Here is an 18,252-nt window from a genome sequence, read left to right on the forward strand (position 1 = left end):
CTACTGGGTTTTGCTTAGATTACTTAAAATTTAACACCGTACACTTGGAATTATGTGAGTACCTCTGGACTCCATCAGGGATACCTTACTTTCTTACAGAAATTACAACATTTAATTGTTGTGTAAAAATCTTGAAAATGAATTAGAAAAAACCCCTAGCATATACCATAGCTAAAAGTATAAAACAACCCTATAACAAACATAGACATAAAGGAGTATATTCTAAAAACTAAGGGGGTCATTTAATATGACCGGCGTTTGGACACCGGTCTTGATACCCCTTTGTGCTGCACCTACGTTATGTAGAGGCGCCAGCTTCCATACTGCCGTAGATTTAGACCATTTTCTACGCCTAAAACAGGCATAGAAAATGATAAATGAGATAGGCCTTTCAACCGGCCCCTTTCCCCGCCCATGCCCCCTTTTTTTTTTTTGACTTGGAGTATATCTGAAAATAAATGACCCCCTAAACTCTTAAATGCACAGACTTGGTTCTGCAAAGCCCATGGCTCAACACATAAGTTCACACTACATTTGGGCACTGCGTTAAGGATTGGCAGGATTTCTATACATCTGATATGCCCATAGACTTCTATTGGTCAGAACTGTGTCAAAAGAGGCTTCTTTGGGATACAATTGACCATTATACATTACAATATATCTTTCATTTTTTATGATAGGAAGCAATGATATTTGAAGACCTATACACATACAATACATTCGGAAAGTCTTCAGACCCATTCACTCTTTTCACATTTTGTTATATTGCGGCTTTGTACAATAAAAAGCAATAGATTCCCCAATCAATCTGCATTCAGTAGTAAAAACTGAATTTTAGACATTTTTTCAAATTTATCAAAGAGGAAAAACTAAAATTTCACATGGGCATACCGGTAAGTATTCTGCCCCATTACGACATGAAATTTAACTCTGGGGCCTCCCATTTCTTTTCATCATCCTTAAGATGTTTCTACAGCTTGACTGGAGGCAACCCGTGGTAAAGTCAGTTGATTGGACCTGATTTGGAAAGACATGCCCCTGTTTATATGTTTCACAGCTGACAATTCATATTAGAGCAAAAAACAAGTAATGAGGTGGAAAGAACTGCATGTAGAGCCCAACGGTTGTGTGGATGTTCAGATCTGGAGAAGGGTACAAAAAATTTCTGCTGCACTGAAAGTTCGTAGTTTGGAACAACCAGTATTATTTCTAGATCTGGCCACCCAACTAAACTAAGTAATTGGTTGAGAAGGGCTTCAGTAGTAAGAGAGGTGACCAAGAACCCAATAGTCATTGCGGCTGATCTCCAAGCATCCTGTGTGCCGATGGGAGAAACTACCAGAAGGTCAACCATCACTGCAGCACTCCACCAATCTAGGTTTTATAGCAGAGTTGCCAAAAAGTTTTCAAAAAAGCACTTAAAGGACTCTTGGACTGTAAGAAGCAATATTGTCTGGTCTAATGAAAACAAGATTGAACTTTTTGGCTTCTGAAGGCATCTGTGTTGGTCCCACGTTCATATGTGCCCACATAGATTATTATTTTTTATATATGCAAATTAACGATGGGTGTTGCGGTGAGCAGGTGTAATTACAGCTCATCCGTAGGAGAACTTCTTCCTGTTCAAGTGAATAGGATTGAGCCGTCCCATAGAAGTGAATAGGATGGAGGAGCTGTAATTACACCTGCTCACCACTGCAGTTGCGACGGCGAGCAGGTAAACAATAAAGAGAAGGCAGCCTCCTACGAGCGCTGCTTTCTCTTCAAACAGGAGTAGACCCCCGCTGATCTACTGTAATATTGATGACCTATGCTGAGGATAGGTCATCAATGTAAAAAAGCGGACAACGCCTTTAAGCACAAGACCACAACATAAAATATGAAAAAAGTGAAAGGATCTAAAGATTTTCGAATGCATTATAATTTTTTTGGCTGTTGAAACACAAACAATTACTGAGCTTTATTTTTTCAATTTCTTTTAGATATTGATGAATGTAATACCATAACAGGCATCTGTGAATCAGGTGAATGTGCTAACACTGTGGGCAGCTACTTTTGTAAATGTCCCCCAGGATTCTTTACATCAGCAGATGGATCACGTTGTATAGGTAAGCATCACAAGATATTAGTCTGTGTTTATGCTTATTATTGTTTGTATATCCTTTTCTGCACTCAGTATTACTAGTAACTCTAGTTTATTCTTAATGGCAGATACTCGACCAGGATATTGCTTCACATCCGTGACTAATGGACGCTGTATCAATCAACTCCCTCAACTCCTACCGAAAAGACAGTGTTGCTGTGATAGCGGAAGATGCTGGTCGGCAGGAGCAGCAGCGGCACCCGAAATGTGCCCTTTCCGAGGAACAGGTGAGACTTCTTTGAATCCTAGGGATGCATCTAATTTTTTTACCTGACATAAACTTGTATATAAACCACCCTCTACTTTGTTCCCTGGTTTCATTCACACAACCGTACGAATGGTTCCGTATAATTCTGCAATTTTTTTTTCCGTTCCACAGCCCCGCAACTAAATAGAGCAAGTCCTAGTCTTGTCCGGACAAGAATAGGCATTTTCTATATATTGCCGGCCCTGTGTGTTTCGCAAACGGTCGTGTGAATGCATCCTAATACTACTGGTGTCCAGCTGAGTTGAACTTGATTCTGCCTAGCTGAAGTAGGTACTGTAAAGCAGATCACTCTACTGGTCAAGAGGACAGAGACAGGACAGTACACTGCACTGGTTATTAAAGAACTTGAGTGTTGGTCCGTTATATGCTACTCGCCATCAGTGGATTGTCATTGTATTAATTATTGGTTAATAGACTTGTGCCAGTATGAAATGTTAACTAGTGTTGAGCAAACTTGTGTTTTAAGTTTGACGTACAAAGTTCGGGTTATCTAAGAATTCCGTTATGGGCTCTGTTACCACGGACCATAAGTTATGGTCCGTGGTAACGGAATCCATAACGGAATTCTTAGATAACCACCTGAATCCGAACCTTGTATGCCGAACTTGAAACACAAGTTCACTTAACACTAATCTTAACCCCTTAAGTACCCATGTTTGGTTTTGCATTTTCATTTTTTTCTCCCCACGTTCCAATAGCCATAACATTTTAAAATGTTGTTGTTCATATAGCCATATGAGGGCTTATTGTTTTGTGGGATAAGTTGTATTTTTAAAGTCCACCATTTAATTGACCATGTCTGTTTTTTGAAAACGGGAAAACATTTTTTTGTGGGGTTAAATAAAAAAAAATTACAAATATAAGGTTTTTGGAGTTTTGACATCACGGTGTTCACTGTGCACTAAAAATGACATGACGTTCTTATTCTGCGGCTCAATACAAATACCGCAATAACAAACCTGTATAGGTTTTTTGTTTTACTAATTAAAAAAATATATAAACCTTTTAAAAAAATCTATTGCCATTTTCTGACAGCTATAACTTTTTTATATTTCCATCCACCGAGCTGTATTAGGGCTTGGTTTTTTTTTCTGGGACGAACTGTAGTCTTTATTGGTACCGTTTTTGTGGTTTGTATGACTTTTTGATCACTATTATTGAATTTTTTTGGTGGGAAAAGGTGACTAAAAATGGCGAATCATGTGTTTTAAAAAAAAAATTCCGTTACGGCATTCACTGAACAGGAATTTAAAAAAAATATTTTAATAGTTCAGACATTTTGGGACGTGGCAATACCTAATATGTTTGATATATTTTTATTGTTAATATATTTTTATATGTAAAAAAGGGAAAGGGGGTGATTTAAACTTTTGATAGTTTAATGGGGTTTTTCACTTTTTTTAAAATAACTATTAGCCCCTTTAGGGGGCTAGAATCTGTGATTTTTTGATCCCTTGTCCTATTCACCCAAATAGAGAACTATTGGGATGAATAGGATTTTTACATACTCCCTGCTGAGCTGTGCTTTATGCACACAGCAGCAGGGAGCTCTCCATGGCAGGCCTGGAAGGCTTCAGCAGCATCCAGGCTGCCATGGTAACCGATCAGAGCCCCGCGATTTCACTGCAGGGGCTTCAATCGGAAGGCAGAGGGAGCCGCATTCCTCTGCCTTGCCTCATAGGTGCTGGGATCAGTGTTGATCACTGCACCTCAGGGGTTAAATGATGGGGTTCGGTGGGATCGCCGTTCTCCATCATTGCGGCTGGGTATGGAGCAGGCTCACTGCAGCAGCCTGCTCCATACATTCCCTCAACCACCGTGCATGATGGTTGAAAGGGTTAAAATGTTGTTACCACTTCAACACCGCTCTACAACCTATTAGAAATCTGGTTATTGCTTTCATGAATAACACAGAAGTGAAGTTTTAGTAGATTTGTATATGATGGGGTCAGATAATGCAAGTCCTTGGGTTAGGGTGCACATGGACATATGAAATCATGTGCAATAATATGTTAATTAGAGGAGGGTTCCTCAACTTCAGTCCTCAGGACCTACCTGCTGGTCATGTTTTCAGGATTTCCAGAGTATTAAAGGGATTCTATCACCTCATTTTAGGTTATAGAGCTGCAGACATGCACGGATAGATCGCCACTAGCATGTCCACAATATACCTGTCCTATAGGGCGGTGTGCTTTTATTGTGCTTAAAAAATTATTTTATATATATGTAAATGACCCTGGTAAGGAGCCCAAGGGGCTGTACTAACCTTCTTGGAGCCCAGCCACGCCCCCCTGTGAAGGAGCCCAGCACCACCTGCGTCCTCCGAATCTCCTTCTTGCTCACAGTTAGATCGCCGTAATCTCGCGATGCGCGAGCTTGCACATGTGCAGTTCCTTCCCTGAGGCTAATGCCAGCACAGGGAAGGAATCCAAGAAGGTTAGTACAGCCCCTTGGGCACCTTACCAGGGTCATTTACATATATATAAAATATTTTTTTAAGCACAATAAAAGCACACAGCCCTATAGAACCGGTATATTGCGGACATGCTAGCGGCGATCTAGCCGTGCATGTCCGCAGCTCTATAACCTAAAACGAGGTGACAGAATCCCTTTAAGCAGGTGATAGAGTTAGTGTCAATGCATCAGGACTTACCACAGGTATTCATTCTGTGGGATATTCTCAAATCATGACCGGTAGGTGGGCCCTGAGGACTGGAGTTGAGGAACACTGAATTAGAAGACAATTAGAAAGGTGCAAGGAAATGCTGCAATAGGTGCTAGATGTGAAACACGCACTGTTAAGTTCTTCTTTATATTTATGAGCATATTCATTTTTATCGGGTATAGTTATCAGTATACTGCTGTTTCTCTTTTAGATGAATATCGCAAGCTGTGCACAGTGACCTGGCCTCCACCTGGTCCATTTCCTATCCCAGATCATATACAACCAGGTTTTCCTGGGGGACCAGAGTATCCGCCTCCTCTAGGTCCTCAGGTACCACCTGTAGGTCCATTTTTTCCCGTACCACCTGTGCCAGGATTCCGTCATCCCACTCCTGCATCTCCTGGTAAAGTATGGCCTCAATATGTAATTCTTGTACTGTTAAGTAATGTTTCTCTTACACTATTTTACAGTATTTTAACATGCCAAGACAGACTGTTTGTAGGCTGCTCTTCGTTATGAAGTTGTACATGTAGTCAAAATGAGAACTTGGCTAAATTCTGGAACAGCACATCGGTACCCTATACCCTGTACAGTTGTGCTGTGCCAGGATTTAGCTGAACGGAGCAAGTTCCTACCTGAGCCTGCTCCACTCTGCTCAGAGGTCTCTATAGCACATTTCTACTCCTGTACCGATGTGCTATGGAGCTTGCTCTGCTCTTCTGGCATAACACATCAGTACAGGGTACAGGGCACCGATGTGCTGTTCCAGAATTTAGCTATATTTGAGGGGGGCACAGGCAGGAGCAGCAATGTGTGCTCCATCCTCGCTGCGGCCTCCAGTCAAATATGGCAGTACTGTACTAGAATATTGATTTTACGGTGCAATAGCATCCAGGACTTTCAGTGTCAATTTGAGAAGGAAAACCTCATAATTGATGGTATTAAAAAATAATTACAGTAGTAATAACTAAAGTAGTATATTACAAAAATACTTTTGGGCTATTTAGAACATAAAAAAAAAAAGTTTTACTAAAGTTTAGTTGCTCTTTAAGGGTATAGATACCTTTACTGTGAAGGAGGTTGTTAATAGTAGATGTGTGGAGAGTCAAGAAAGAATCCAAGGATGGTAGCGGACACAGGCTGTAGATAAGGAGGAAAGCACACGCAATTTGTATAATATAAGACAGCAGCATGCTGAACACACGGATGCATCATGTATTACTCGAAGGGTTTGTCCACATGAGAAATGTCTGAGATTAAGAGCAGACGACAAACTGAATATGATGGGATCTAAAAAACGAATGAAGAAAATAAAGTTAATAAATAAAGTAGGTCATCAGTATGTGATTGTTGGGGATCTCACACCTGGACCCCTGCTAATCATCTGTTTGTGAAGGCACTGGTGCTCGTAGTACCACCACGGTATTCCTGCATCTTTGCCTAGGCCATGTTATGTCATGTTAATGGCCTAGGCGCAGCTCGCCTGATTGAAGTGAATGGGGCTGAGCTTTGTTTACCAGCACAGCCATTGTACAATGTATGGTGCTGTGCTTAGTAGGCTGCCGCGCTACTGCGAGGAGGACCCCCACCCAATTAGATACTGATGACCTATCCAGACACTAAAGGTCTCAGAAAAAACTACTGTACTTAAAGGGAGTCTGTCACCTCCATATGGCCATATACAGCGCTTACATGGCCCTGTAGCACACCTATACAGGACTGTAACGGAACCTTTGTCTTTGTCTTTAGACTTGCACCAGCAGGAAAAACAGAGTTTAATTCATATGCAAATGAACACTCACAAGTGCCCAGGGAGGAGTTCAGTGTGTAGGAGCCCAGGCTGCTCTGCCTTCTTTTCACTTTACTCCTCCTCAGCCTCTTCCTTTGCCCGCCCTCAAGTCCGGACCTATCGATGAGGCAAGAGACTTGGAGGGTGGGCAAAGGCAGAGGCTGGGGAGGAGTAAAGTGAAAAGAAGGCAGAGCAGCCTGGGCACCTACACACTGAACGCCGCCCCTGGGCACTTGCGAGTGCTCATTTGCATATGAATTAAACTCAGTTTTTCCTGCTGGTGCAAGTCTAAAGAAAAGAACAAAGGTACTGTTACAATACTGTATAGGTGTGCTACAGGACAATGTAAGCACTGTATATGGCCATATGGAGGTGACAGACTCCCTTTAAAGGGGTTATCCCATGACTAATGTAAAAAATGAAAATCACATTCATTTCTCTGCCAGATTTATATCAAGCTAACAGCTAGAGGGGAGTACAAGAAGTAGAACAGCCGACACTCCGTTGTGTAGTGAGCAGTGAGCGCGTCTAAGGTCGGCGTCCCATCAATCCAGGTACAAAGAAGACCGGCACTCGCTACGATGAATGCAATATTATCTTTTTAATTCCCACATACAGTAACAGGTTAAGTGACGTGTTTCGACTCAACAAACAAACGAGTCTTTGTCAAACAGGTCAGAAAAGGACCTATTTGACAAAGACTCGTTTGTTTGTTGAGTTGAAACGCGACACTTAATCTGTTCCTCTATGTGGGAATTAAAAAGATAATATTACTTTGATCGTAGCGAGTGCTGGTCTTCTTTGTACCTCGCTCAAGGGGAGTGTCTTTTCTGCTGCAGCTAAGGGGGCGTGTCTCAGCTCTCCCTATCACAGCTCAGGAGGCAGTTTAAGGATGAAACTGAGCATGTGCGGCCATTTCAGTGAGCAGGTCAAAGAAATAAATAAAAAACAAAGCAGGTGGCGCTATACAGATACATTTTATTGGATAACTCAGAGGCTATGCTACATTTTTAATTACATGTAATTAGAAAAGTATTCAGATCCAGGTGCTGGTTTGAAAACTGTAGAATATTTTTCGTTGGACAACCCCTTTAACAAAATAAAGGCTCTTGAAAGGTTTACCTTTATACATAAGTCATTGAGACACCTCAAAAAGTTGGCATCAGTGGAGGTCTGTTCTCTACATGTTAATTTTCTTTACAGTTCCATTAAAATAGATATGGATATTTTAAAGTCACATTTAGAGCCCTCTTTGATGCAGGGATTGATGGTTGTTTCAGGGCACAGAGCCCACCATTAATGTTATCTACAATCTTAGTAAGATATCAGAAGATATCTAAAGCTGAAGATATCTAAAGCTCTACAGGAATACATAATCTTCAGTTAATTATCAGAAGGAAAAATGCAATTACATCCTTGTCACACTGCGTCTAATGTCATAGGCAAATACAGGGACAGCCAAAACCATTTGACAGTTTGAGGGCCCCACATATTGATTCTATGGGGAACCCCTAAGCTGGTGGTGGATCCGCTCGAGTTATGAAGAGGCGCAGGCCTCTCAATAACTTCGGCAGATACACCGCCGCTTTTAAATTTAAGACAGATTCTTTGCTGTCTTACATTCAGACCATTTTCTACACCTAAAACAGGCATAGAAAATGATAAATGAGACGGGCCTACCGACTCGTCCCCTTCCACGCTCACTTTGTTTAGACTTGAGCAGGTAAAAGTCGCAGATTGTATAGGCGTATTTCAGCTTCATAAATTACCCCATTTGTATCTAAGCTTTTTGGAGCCTAGTAAGTATAATTTGGTGGATGGCATATTAGGGTTTAACAGTCAATATCAGCCAGCCAGCACCCCCACCAATTAATTTGTACCTGCAGCCTCTAACATCAGAACTACCACTGAGAATGGAGCTGTAAACAAATCCAAATTAAGCTGAGCTGCCTGGTACAACACTACATTTTGAACAAGTGTGTGCTTCTATCTCCGTTCTCAATAATTATTCAGGAGCTGGCGACTGTAGGTAACATCTAATTGCTGGGGGTACTGGGTTTTGGACCCTCACAGATCTGATATTGATGACCTACCCTGACAATAGGTAATCAATATCGTTAGCTCAAAAAAATATTACATTTTGAGTTATTGTTGATGTTCAGTGAATATATTGTGTTTAATATTTGTGTCTCATTTTTTTCCCTAATAGTTACCACATTAAATTTTACACAAGATTACTGTTTATTGTACCGAAACTTGTGTATACATGGCCGCTGCATCCCCACTCCTGGAAGTTATCGTTGTGAGTGCAACAAAGGATTCCATTTAGACGGTAGAGGAGAGTGCATAGGTATGCTATATTTATTATTATTTTGTCGTTTATATTGCAAGTAGGTATTTTTATTGTTATTGATTGTTCGAAACATTTTTCAAAGGATATTGTTAAGGTTCCTGTATAATGAAAAACTCAAGAATAAGACAATTCAGACATCAGTGGCTTAAAAAAATATTTGGATCTACATGCTGTGTTTAACTATGAGGGATTCTGAAAAATTGATCAGGCATATTGGTTACTTTTGGTTGATTGTCAAGACTCACCTACATATTTGGATTACAAGCTAGTGTCTGTGTTGTCTCATCAAAATAAGTTAGTTCAACTAAAAATAAATGAAGAATCTCACTTCACCTAGAAAGTACTTGCGCATACACATGTACGAGTGATGTCAATGGTGTCTACAACAGACAATGTAATCTAAAATGTTGACAAGTTTGTTTGGTGCCCTCCCTATATTTGATTAATCATCCTCTAGACCTTTTTCATCTTTATGGTGTACGGCCAGCTTTAAAAATGAAATACCATTCATTTTTGGATCACAACTATTGCTTTTTAACAGTGTTAGGCAGATAATAAGGCTATAATATTTTGTAATGCCATGTGTTCTGCAGTCTGACTACAGATCCAAACCCATGCGTTACAGTAGGCTTCTTAGGTTTTTAGAGTTCTTAAAGGCTATATACACCTTATTATTCCATTGTACTCATTTTTAGATAAGAATAATTTTTTCAATTGGTCTTTATTAAAAATGATGAGCCATTTTCCCTGCACGGATTTGAGTTTATCTACTAGCGGGAACTGTATTTTCTCTTTTTTCAGGCAGCTCAGCTGACGGCTCCTTACCTCTGATCTCTGGCCTTATAAAGAGTTCTTTAATGATATGAATGTGGCTTAGATAAGTGTTTATGACCTTTTAGTAATTTAAGTGTTATTAGATGACTGGCAAAAAGTGAAAGTGTGTCCCGTTCCTGACAGCTGATGTGAAGCCTTATCTCTGATCTCCTGACCTCATAAACACTCATTCAAGCTATATTCTTATCAGTTTGATAAGAGTTTAGCTATAATGAGTGTTTATGAGGTCAGGAGATTAGATATAAGGCTTCACATCAGCTGTCAGGAATGGGACTGAGGAGTGATACTCTGCAAACAAACTGATTTTTCTCGCCCAATTCCTTGGAGGACAAAGGAAATCTTGAGTATAGCTCAACTCCCTAGGAGGCGTGACACTAAGTGAGAACTGTTAAGCCCCTCCTCCAGCAGCTATACCCTCAGCCTGGAGAGAGAGACTACCAGTTTTTGCTTAGTGTCCAAGGAGGCAAGACACTCTCTGCTTGCAGGGCTGTTTTTCTCCTTCATTTTTCTTTTTATTCTTATTTTTTCTTTTATTACAGAGACGCCTGGACCTCTCTGTTTCTCCCGGGGTCGAGCTGCACCAGTGCCGGTCACCCGCACTGCTGCCTCCCCCACAGAAGACAAGGAGGACCAGGGCAGCCCAGCTCCCCTGCATCCCGCCAGCGTAAGGGTCGCCCACTCGTCAAGCCCCTCTCCAGCTCCCTGCCACTGCGGTGCCAGGAGCTGAAGGGGCGACCCTGCTGGAATGGACAGAGAGTGAAGACTCCTGGATGGTGAGAGTGACGTCTCCATTCAGGACCTCCGTTCTTTAGCCCAACTCGTTGTTCAGGCAGGAAAATTTGTTTGTGAGGCCTCCCTTGATGCGGGTGCCCTCATTGCCTGTTCCTCTGCTCTGGCGGTCTCAGCCAGGAGAGAACTTTGGCTAAAAGTTTGGACGGCGGACGCTGCTTCAAAATGGTCTCTTGCTGGCCTTCCCTTCGCGGGTTCCCGTTTATTCGGGACCCGCTTGGACGAAATAATTTCTGAAGCCACGCGGGGGAAGAGCACCCATCTTCCCCAGCCTAGGACCAAGAGCGCCACTCGAGGCCGTCCTGGGTTCTCTCGCTTCCCACAGGTCCTCCGGCCCTCGACCCGCGTCTGTTCCGTCCGCTACTTCCACCCAGGATAGGCGCAAAAAGCCATTTTTTTGGACTCAACCCTCCTGGCGTAAGCCCCAGCCTGCTCGCCCCCTCTCGGCCAAGCAGACACCCTGCCTGAAGGTGCGCCCCCACCCACCCGGGTGGGGAGCCGCCTCCTCCTTTTCAAGGATATCTGGCAGGCACACGTCTCAAGACACCTAGGCTCTCGAGGTTGTGTCATCCAGATACAAAATCGAATTCGCGTCCCTCCCTCCGAACCACTTCTTTCACTCCCGTGTCCCGGGGGACCCCCAGTGTGCGTCCGCCTTCTCCGAGGCCATTTGCACCCTTCTGGACAAAGGAGTGATTACTCCCGTTCCTCTAAGGGACCAATTAAAGGGGTTCTACTCGAACCTGTTTGTGGTCCCCAAAAAGGAAGGCTCGGTGAGACCGATATTGGACCTCAAACGGTTAAACCGGTTTCTCCGTCTTCGTCGGTTCAGGATGGAGTCCCTCTGATCCATGGTGGCTGCTCTGGAAAAAGGGGAGTTTCTGTCGTCTATCGACATCCAGGATGCGTACCTCCACGTCCCGATTGCTCGGTGTCACCAACGTTTCCTTCGCTTTGCGGTGGGGAACGACCACTATCAATTTTTCGCCCTCCCCTTCGGCCTGGCGACGGCTCCTCGGGTGTTCACCAAGATCTTGGCCCCTGTCCTGGCCTTGCTCTGCTCCAGGGGTGTTTTTCTTCTTCCCTACTTGGACGATCTGCTTATCAAGGCGCCCTCCTTTTCCCAGACGTTCGCCAGCGTGGACCTCACGCTGCAAACCCTGAAGCAATTCGGTTGGATTAGCAACCTCCCCAAGTCCTCGCTTACCCCTTCCAGACAACTCGTCTTCCTGGGGATGCTGCTGGATACAGAAACGGCAGAGGTTCGGCTCCCACCGGAAAGCGTCTGAAACTTCACAGTTCGGTTCGGACCCTTCCTCTCCACCGCAGCCCGTCCTTCCGGTCCAGCATGTGGGTATTGGGGCAGATGGTGTCCTGCTTCGAAGCGATTACTTTCACGCAATATCACTCCCGCATCTTCCAGACGGCGATCCTGTCTGCCTGGGACAAGTCCCAGGAGAGTCTGGACCAGCCCTTCCCCCTACTCCCCCACCTTCGGTCCTCCCTCCTCTGGTGCTTACGGACCCCCCTCCAGGGAAGATCCTTTCTGCCGATGACCTGGTTGGTAGTCACCACCGACGCCAGCCTGCAGGGTTGTGGGGGATGTTTCCTCCCCGGTCCGTCCAGGGCACTTGGTCTCCATCGGAATCCAAGCTGCCGATAAACATTCTGGAACTGAGGGCGATTCTCCTATCGCTCCGGCACTGGACTCCCCTGCTTCGGGGCCGTCCCGTTGGGGTCCAGTCGGACAACACCACGGCTTGTGGCATACATAAATCATCAGGGGGGCACTCGCAGCGCAACGGCGATGCGGGAAGTGTCTCATATCCACCCGAAGGTGGTCTCCGCCTTTCACCTCAATGAGGACATCGTCCTCCCTTCCCTTTGTCCGTCTCCTTCTCATCCTCGAGAACGGGAGCTTCACCGCCTGGATGTTGTTAGGGCCCTGAAGATTTACCTGGAAGTCACCGGACCCTTTCGGCGCACAGACTCTCTCTTTGTGGTTCCAGAAGGTCCTCGCAAGGGGTTGGCGGCGTCTAGGGTGTCTATCGCCCGATTCATCAAGATGGCTAAGGCTAAGATGGCAAGGAGACGCCTTTTGGTGTTACCGCTCATTCTACCAGAGCGATCGGTGCCTCTTGGGCTCAGAGGCATCGGGCTTCAGCTGAACAACTGTGTAAGGCGGCCACCTGGTCTTCCTTGCACACCTTCACCAAGTTCTACAGGGTGACCACCTATGCATCGGCAGGTGCTGCTTTGGGCCGCCTGGTCTTGCAGGCGGCGATTTCTTGATACCTCCGGTGGTTTTCACCTTGGGCTGTAGTCCCTCCCCTCTTGGACTGCACTTGAACATCCCAAGGTATCCTGTGTCCCCCAAGGAATTGGGCGAGAAAACAAGATTTTTGTATTACTTACCAGTAAAATCTCTTTCTCGCTCTTCCTTGGGGGACACAGCATCCACCCAATTGTTCTGGTTTATCGTTTCGGTTTAGTTGCCCCTGTCGGGTAGTTGACTTGTTTGGTTTTACATGGTTGGTCATTGCCTTTTTTTCACTACTTGGACACGCAACTGGTAGTCTCTCTCTCCAGGCTGAGGGTATAGCTGCTGGAGGAGGGGCTTAACAGTTCTCACTTAGTGTCACGCCTCCTAGGGAGTTGAGCTATACCCAAGGTTTCCTGCATCCCCCAAGGAAGAGCGAGAAAGAGATTTTACTGGTAAGTTATACAAAAATCTCGTTTTTAACCATTGTCCATTGTATTTAAAAAATGGCTGAACACTTTTAATAAAAGACCAATTGAAAAAATTATTTTTTGTCCGAAATAGTAAAATAGAATAATAAAAAATTGCCCTGAAGGTGTCTATAGCCTTTAAACCATTTAAACCCTTTTAAGTCTGTAGGGAATTGCTTTTGTGTTTAGTATAGTAATGTCTGCAGAAAGAATTACTTTTTCTTAGTAGCAAAGTTGTGGACATTTCGCTAAGCTGGCGGGAAATGGTTCAACTGGACATTTCAAAAATCCCAGGAATGTATTAAATGAAGATATTTTCCCTGAAGGAATAGTGGAACAAACTTTAGACACTATCACCAAATTTTAAAATTCTGTAAGGATACATGTTTTTACAAAAGATGCTCTTTATAGATGTATTATATTTATACATTTATAAAATATAATAGATGTATATTGAATAGCAATCTACTCTATAATAGAGGAAAAATGATATTACTAAATAAGGGTTCAGAAACTGAGCACCAGAAGGCATATGTGTCATGTGCTCTTCAGAGGTCACTGTGCAGGGAGGGGAAGGAGGTGAGCTGTGTTCAACACCTGTTATCAACAATGGATCCTGTGTTATCTGCCTCCAGCCTTATAAATGCTAACTTTCACTGCAATGCTTCTTGTGATGATGATTAGATGACTCCTGAGAAGTGATCTGTCCGACACAGGAAGTGTCAACCTATTGTGAATACTCCATCGCCAATGTGAAAATTGCAAGATTTTAAGATATTTTTAATATAAATAGAAAATTTTTAAATAACATCACAAAGTAATAGGTCCCTTTAAGCACTCCAACATTGAAACATACATGTGTAAACATTCATTGCTAACCCAGAAACTTTATATATGCAGGGCCAAATTATGTTCTTTTTGTGTGGGATTCAGAAATTACTACAGAAAAGGGTTCTTTATAGTTAAAATAGACAAGCTATGGAATCACAAGCGGTAGTAATGGCAGACGCTATAATAACATTCAGAAACGGCTTGATGCATTTCTAGTGACAAATGAGTGTGCATTATGATTAATTAAAGGGGTTGTGTCACTTCAGCAAATATCATTTATTATGTAGAGAAAGGTAATACAAGACACTTACTAATGTATTGTGATGGTCCATATTGCTTCCTTTTCTGGCTGGATTAATTTTTCTATCACATTATACACTGCTCGTTTCCATGACTACGACCACCATGTATTTCAGCAGTGGTGACTGTGCTTGCATACTATAAAAAAGCACCAGCCTATGTGATCTCCTATGATCCCGGCCACCAGAGAGGCCAGTATTTTTTCCTATAGTATGCAAGCATGTCCACTGCTGCTGGATTGCAGGGTGGTTGTAACCATGGAAACGAGCAGTGTATAATGTGATAGAAAAAAAAGACAAGCCAGTAAAGGAGGTAATATGGACAATCACAATACATTATTAAGTGGCTTCTATTAATTTTCTCTACATCATAAATGCCACTTGCTGAACTGAGACAACCCCCCCTTAAGCAATGATTAAAGTATTTTCTCTACCTTAGTAACTCATAACCCATGGCAAAAATGAAAAATTCAAATTTTGGCCAGAGTCAAAAAAATACTGTATACATGGATGGACCTAACTTTAAAAAATATCTAGAATTGTGCAGTTTTTTCACTGGCCACTAGGCCTAATTTTATGTTGAGACTTACTGTTTTTTTAAGCAACTTTTCAGTAGCCATTGCATTATCATCACGGACTGAATTACAATGACAGCTATGACCTTTGTGAAGATAGCACGGGATCCACCATTAAAGGGGTTGTCTGGGCTTTTTAATATTGATGACCTATTCTCAGAATAGGTCATCAATATCAGATCGGCGGGGGTCCAACACCCGGCACCCCTGCCGATCAGCTTTACAGGAAGACGCCGTTTCCCTTCTGTCTTCCTGTCCGCTGCTGTATGTTTATGGGACAGCAGCAGCAGAGCATGGAGAGAGATGGGAGATGGCACGTACGCACAACCCGTGTTGTCTCCCTGTAGAGCTGATCGGGGGGTGGGGGGGTGGGTGCTGGATGTCAGACTCCCGACGATCTGACATTGATGACCTATCCTGAGGAGAGACGGGACAACCTCTTTAACAATAGGTGATGTCACGGCTTATCTACTCCCTTCTGACCTCTGCACAGGTCACAGAGCATGCCTAGAAAGAATTAATGAGGTGCCCTCCTGTACACTGTATCTATGACCCATGTGGCCGTTCTCAAAGGAGAGGAAGCCTTGACATATTTTAGGCTGAGTGGGCAGTTTTGAAAATTGCTTAATTTTAGATTTTTTTTTATAAAATACAGATAGGGACATGGAAAGTTGTGAAAAAATGACCATAAATAAAAAAATATATAATTATGTTAACATAAAAACTTTTAAACAGTAGATCATTTTCTGATGACACATTCCTATTAAATACACAGATGCAGCAAACTTCAAATTGACACTCTCCAGGGTATATAAAAACCTCCCTAATGTACCTAAATGTGATAAAATAATACATGAAAATATACTCACCACTTAGACCCCCACCATTGTATGTGGCACGGCGCTTCTGCAGCCGAACATTGGCCTAGGCTTTCTTGAAGACATCAAAACCCATGAAAAGTCAATTTGATGTTTGCTTCAACTGAGTGTATGAGAACATAACTACTGAGAAGTGCTGTAATGATCCAGCTGAGATATTGCATAGAAAACACCCCACCTGCCAACCACTACATTTGGCAGCTTGAGTATTCAATATGCTTCAGAATGACGGCGTTGATTGGTGATTACAATTTCATGGTTGTCATCTGCTTTTTCTGTGGCCTAGAGGAGAACAGGAGGGCATCTACAAAGCAATACTGTAAAGAAGAGTAATACTTTGGGGGCAACTAATGTTAAAAGGTGTGTTTTCAGTGTTTACCTGGAGTTACACTGTAAGAATTTAATAGTGTAAGATGTTTAACAAAAAAATGGAATAAGACATGAAGAACACTGGCATGTTAACAAAAAATGAAAACCATCATCTGACCATATGCCAGAGTCATCAGCCTTGGAATTCTTTATGGTTTCTTTGCAAGTGGAAAATGCTGGTTGCCAATAAATGTACAAGTCACTCTGAAAGTGAAGAGCATTATATTATTATAAGCCGCAATGCAGGGAGCGCTGTGAATCCTGGGCTGGTGAAAAGTTTGTGTAATACATTTGGAAGTGTGTGGAATTTATACTTGAGAATGTTGCTTCATAAACAGCATTGGTGAGTCCAAAAGTTTTGTGGTGAGTCATGCTCTTAGATACAAAATGCCAAGTCGTAAAATGTATCCTAGGAAACTTCTCCTTGGAACATTGGTTGCATGCCATATGGGATACTCAGATCTACCTGTGCTTTTTAAGAATAGACCAAAGTATTATGTTGTCAAGGCTGGAATGAGTATCTACTTTGGAAGGGACCCTCCATCCTGTACCCTTCACAGGGAAATCAGAGGTAGCAGATCTGCAGGGAGGAGACAGAAAGCAGCAGCCTAGACCAATGATGACACAGGAGGTGTGTTTCAGACTACCCCAGACTTCCTGTATGCAGTGTAGCTAATATGTAGTCACATATTACTGCTCTGCCCTAATGAAGCTGAACAGTCAAACAGCAAGATGTAAGCAAAATAAATAACAAGTATTTATCCAGGTTGGGTCTTGTAGGCGAACTGTTATTGTAAAACTGAAAGTAAGGCCTCACGCACACGACCGTTGTGTGTTTTGCGGTCTGCAAAACACGGGTGGCATCCGTGTGCGTTCCGTAGTTTGCAGAACGGCACGGGCAGCCTTTAATATAACTGCCTATTCTTGTCCGCAAAGCGTGGACAAGAATAGGACGTTATATTTTTTTTGCAGACCACAGAACGGAGCACACTCTGTGTGCTGTCCGCATCTTTTGCGGCCCCATTGAAGTAAATAAAACAACGACCGTGTGCATGAGGCCTTTAGTGGGAGTAAAATGCAAAAATTTTATAAATGAAAGTTTCAAGTGTAAAAAAAAAAGCCCCTGTGAGAACAGCAGCCCAAGGTTGCCACTGCCCTGATCTTTTCTATGGGCATGGATGCTGCTCTATTCACCATGCTGCTGCCTCCATGCTTTCCCTAGTACTCGAGGCTCTCTTTTTTAGGTCATGTATGCTTACTTCTGGCCTCTTAAAGGATCAGTGCATGCACTTCCAAATTCTTCCCCAACTAATGGTTAGGGCTCCTTGGGTATTTAAGGGATCCTCTGGCCCTATAAAAATATCACATGATCTACCCAATCAGATGAAGGCCGTTAAAACATTATGCCAGAACAGTTACTTTTTGTCATCTTGCCCTCATAAAACATAATATGAAACAATCAAAAAGTCATATGTACCCCAAAATGGTACCAGTGAAAAATGTCACCTCATATGGAAAAAAACAAGCCCTTACACAAGACCAAAAAAATAAAAAAAATATGGGTGTCAAAAAATGGCAACAAAAAATTATGTTTTTTAACCACTTCCAGACCGGGCCATTTACCCCCTTCCTGACCAGGCCTAATTTTTCAAATCTGACATGTGTCACTTTATGTGGTAATAACTTTGGAATGCTTTTACTTATCAAACCAATTCAGAGATTGTTTTCT

General features: G+C 42.8%; 1 protein-coding gene across 1 annotated transcript in view; it reads left to right on the forward strand.

Moving 5' to 3' along the window:
- Positions 1 to 18,252, forward strand: part of FBN1 (fibrillin 1) — a 249,299-nt gene that overhangs the window by 107,198 nt on the left and 123,849 nt on the right. Inside the window, exons 9-12 of the mRNA XM_044279629.1 lie at positions 1,983 to 2,108; positions 2,212 to 2,370; positions 5,288 to 5,479; positions 9,075 to 9,215. Of these exons, the coding sequence (XP_044135564.1) occupies positions 1,983 to 2,108; positions 2,212 to 2,370; positions 5,288 to 5,479; positions 9,075 to 9,215 (618 nt within the window). The remainder of the gene's footprint in view (positions 1 to 1,982; positions 2,109 to 2,211; positions 2,371 to 5,287; positions 5,480 to 9,074; positions 9,216 to 18,252) is intronic.

Source organism: Bufo gargarizans, chromosome 2, assembly GCF_014858855.1.
Source record: "Bufo gargarizans isolate SCDJY-AF-19 chromosome 2, ASM1485885v1, whole genome shotgun sequence".
NCBI classification, from domain to species: Eukaryota; Metazoa; Chordata; class Amphibia; order Anura; family Bufonidae; genus Bufo; species Bufo gargarizans.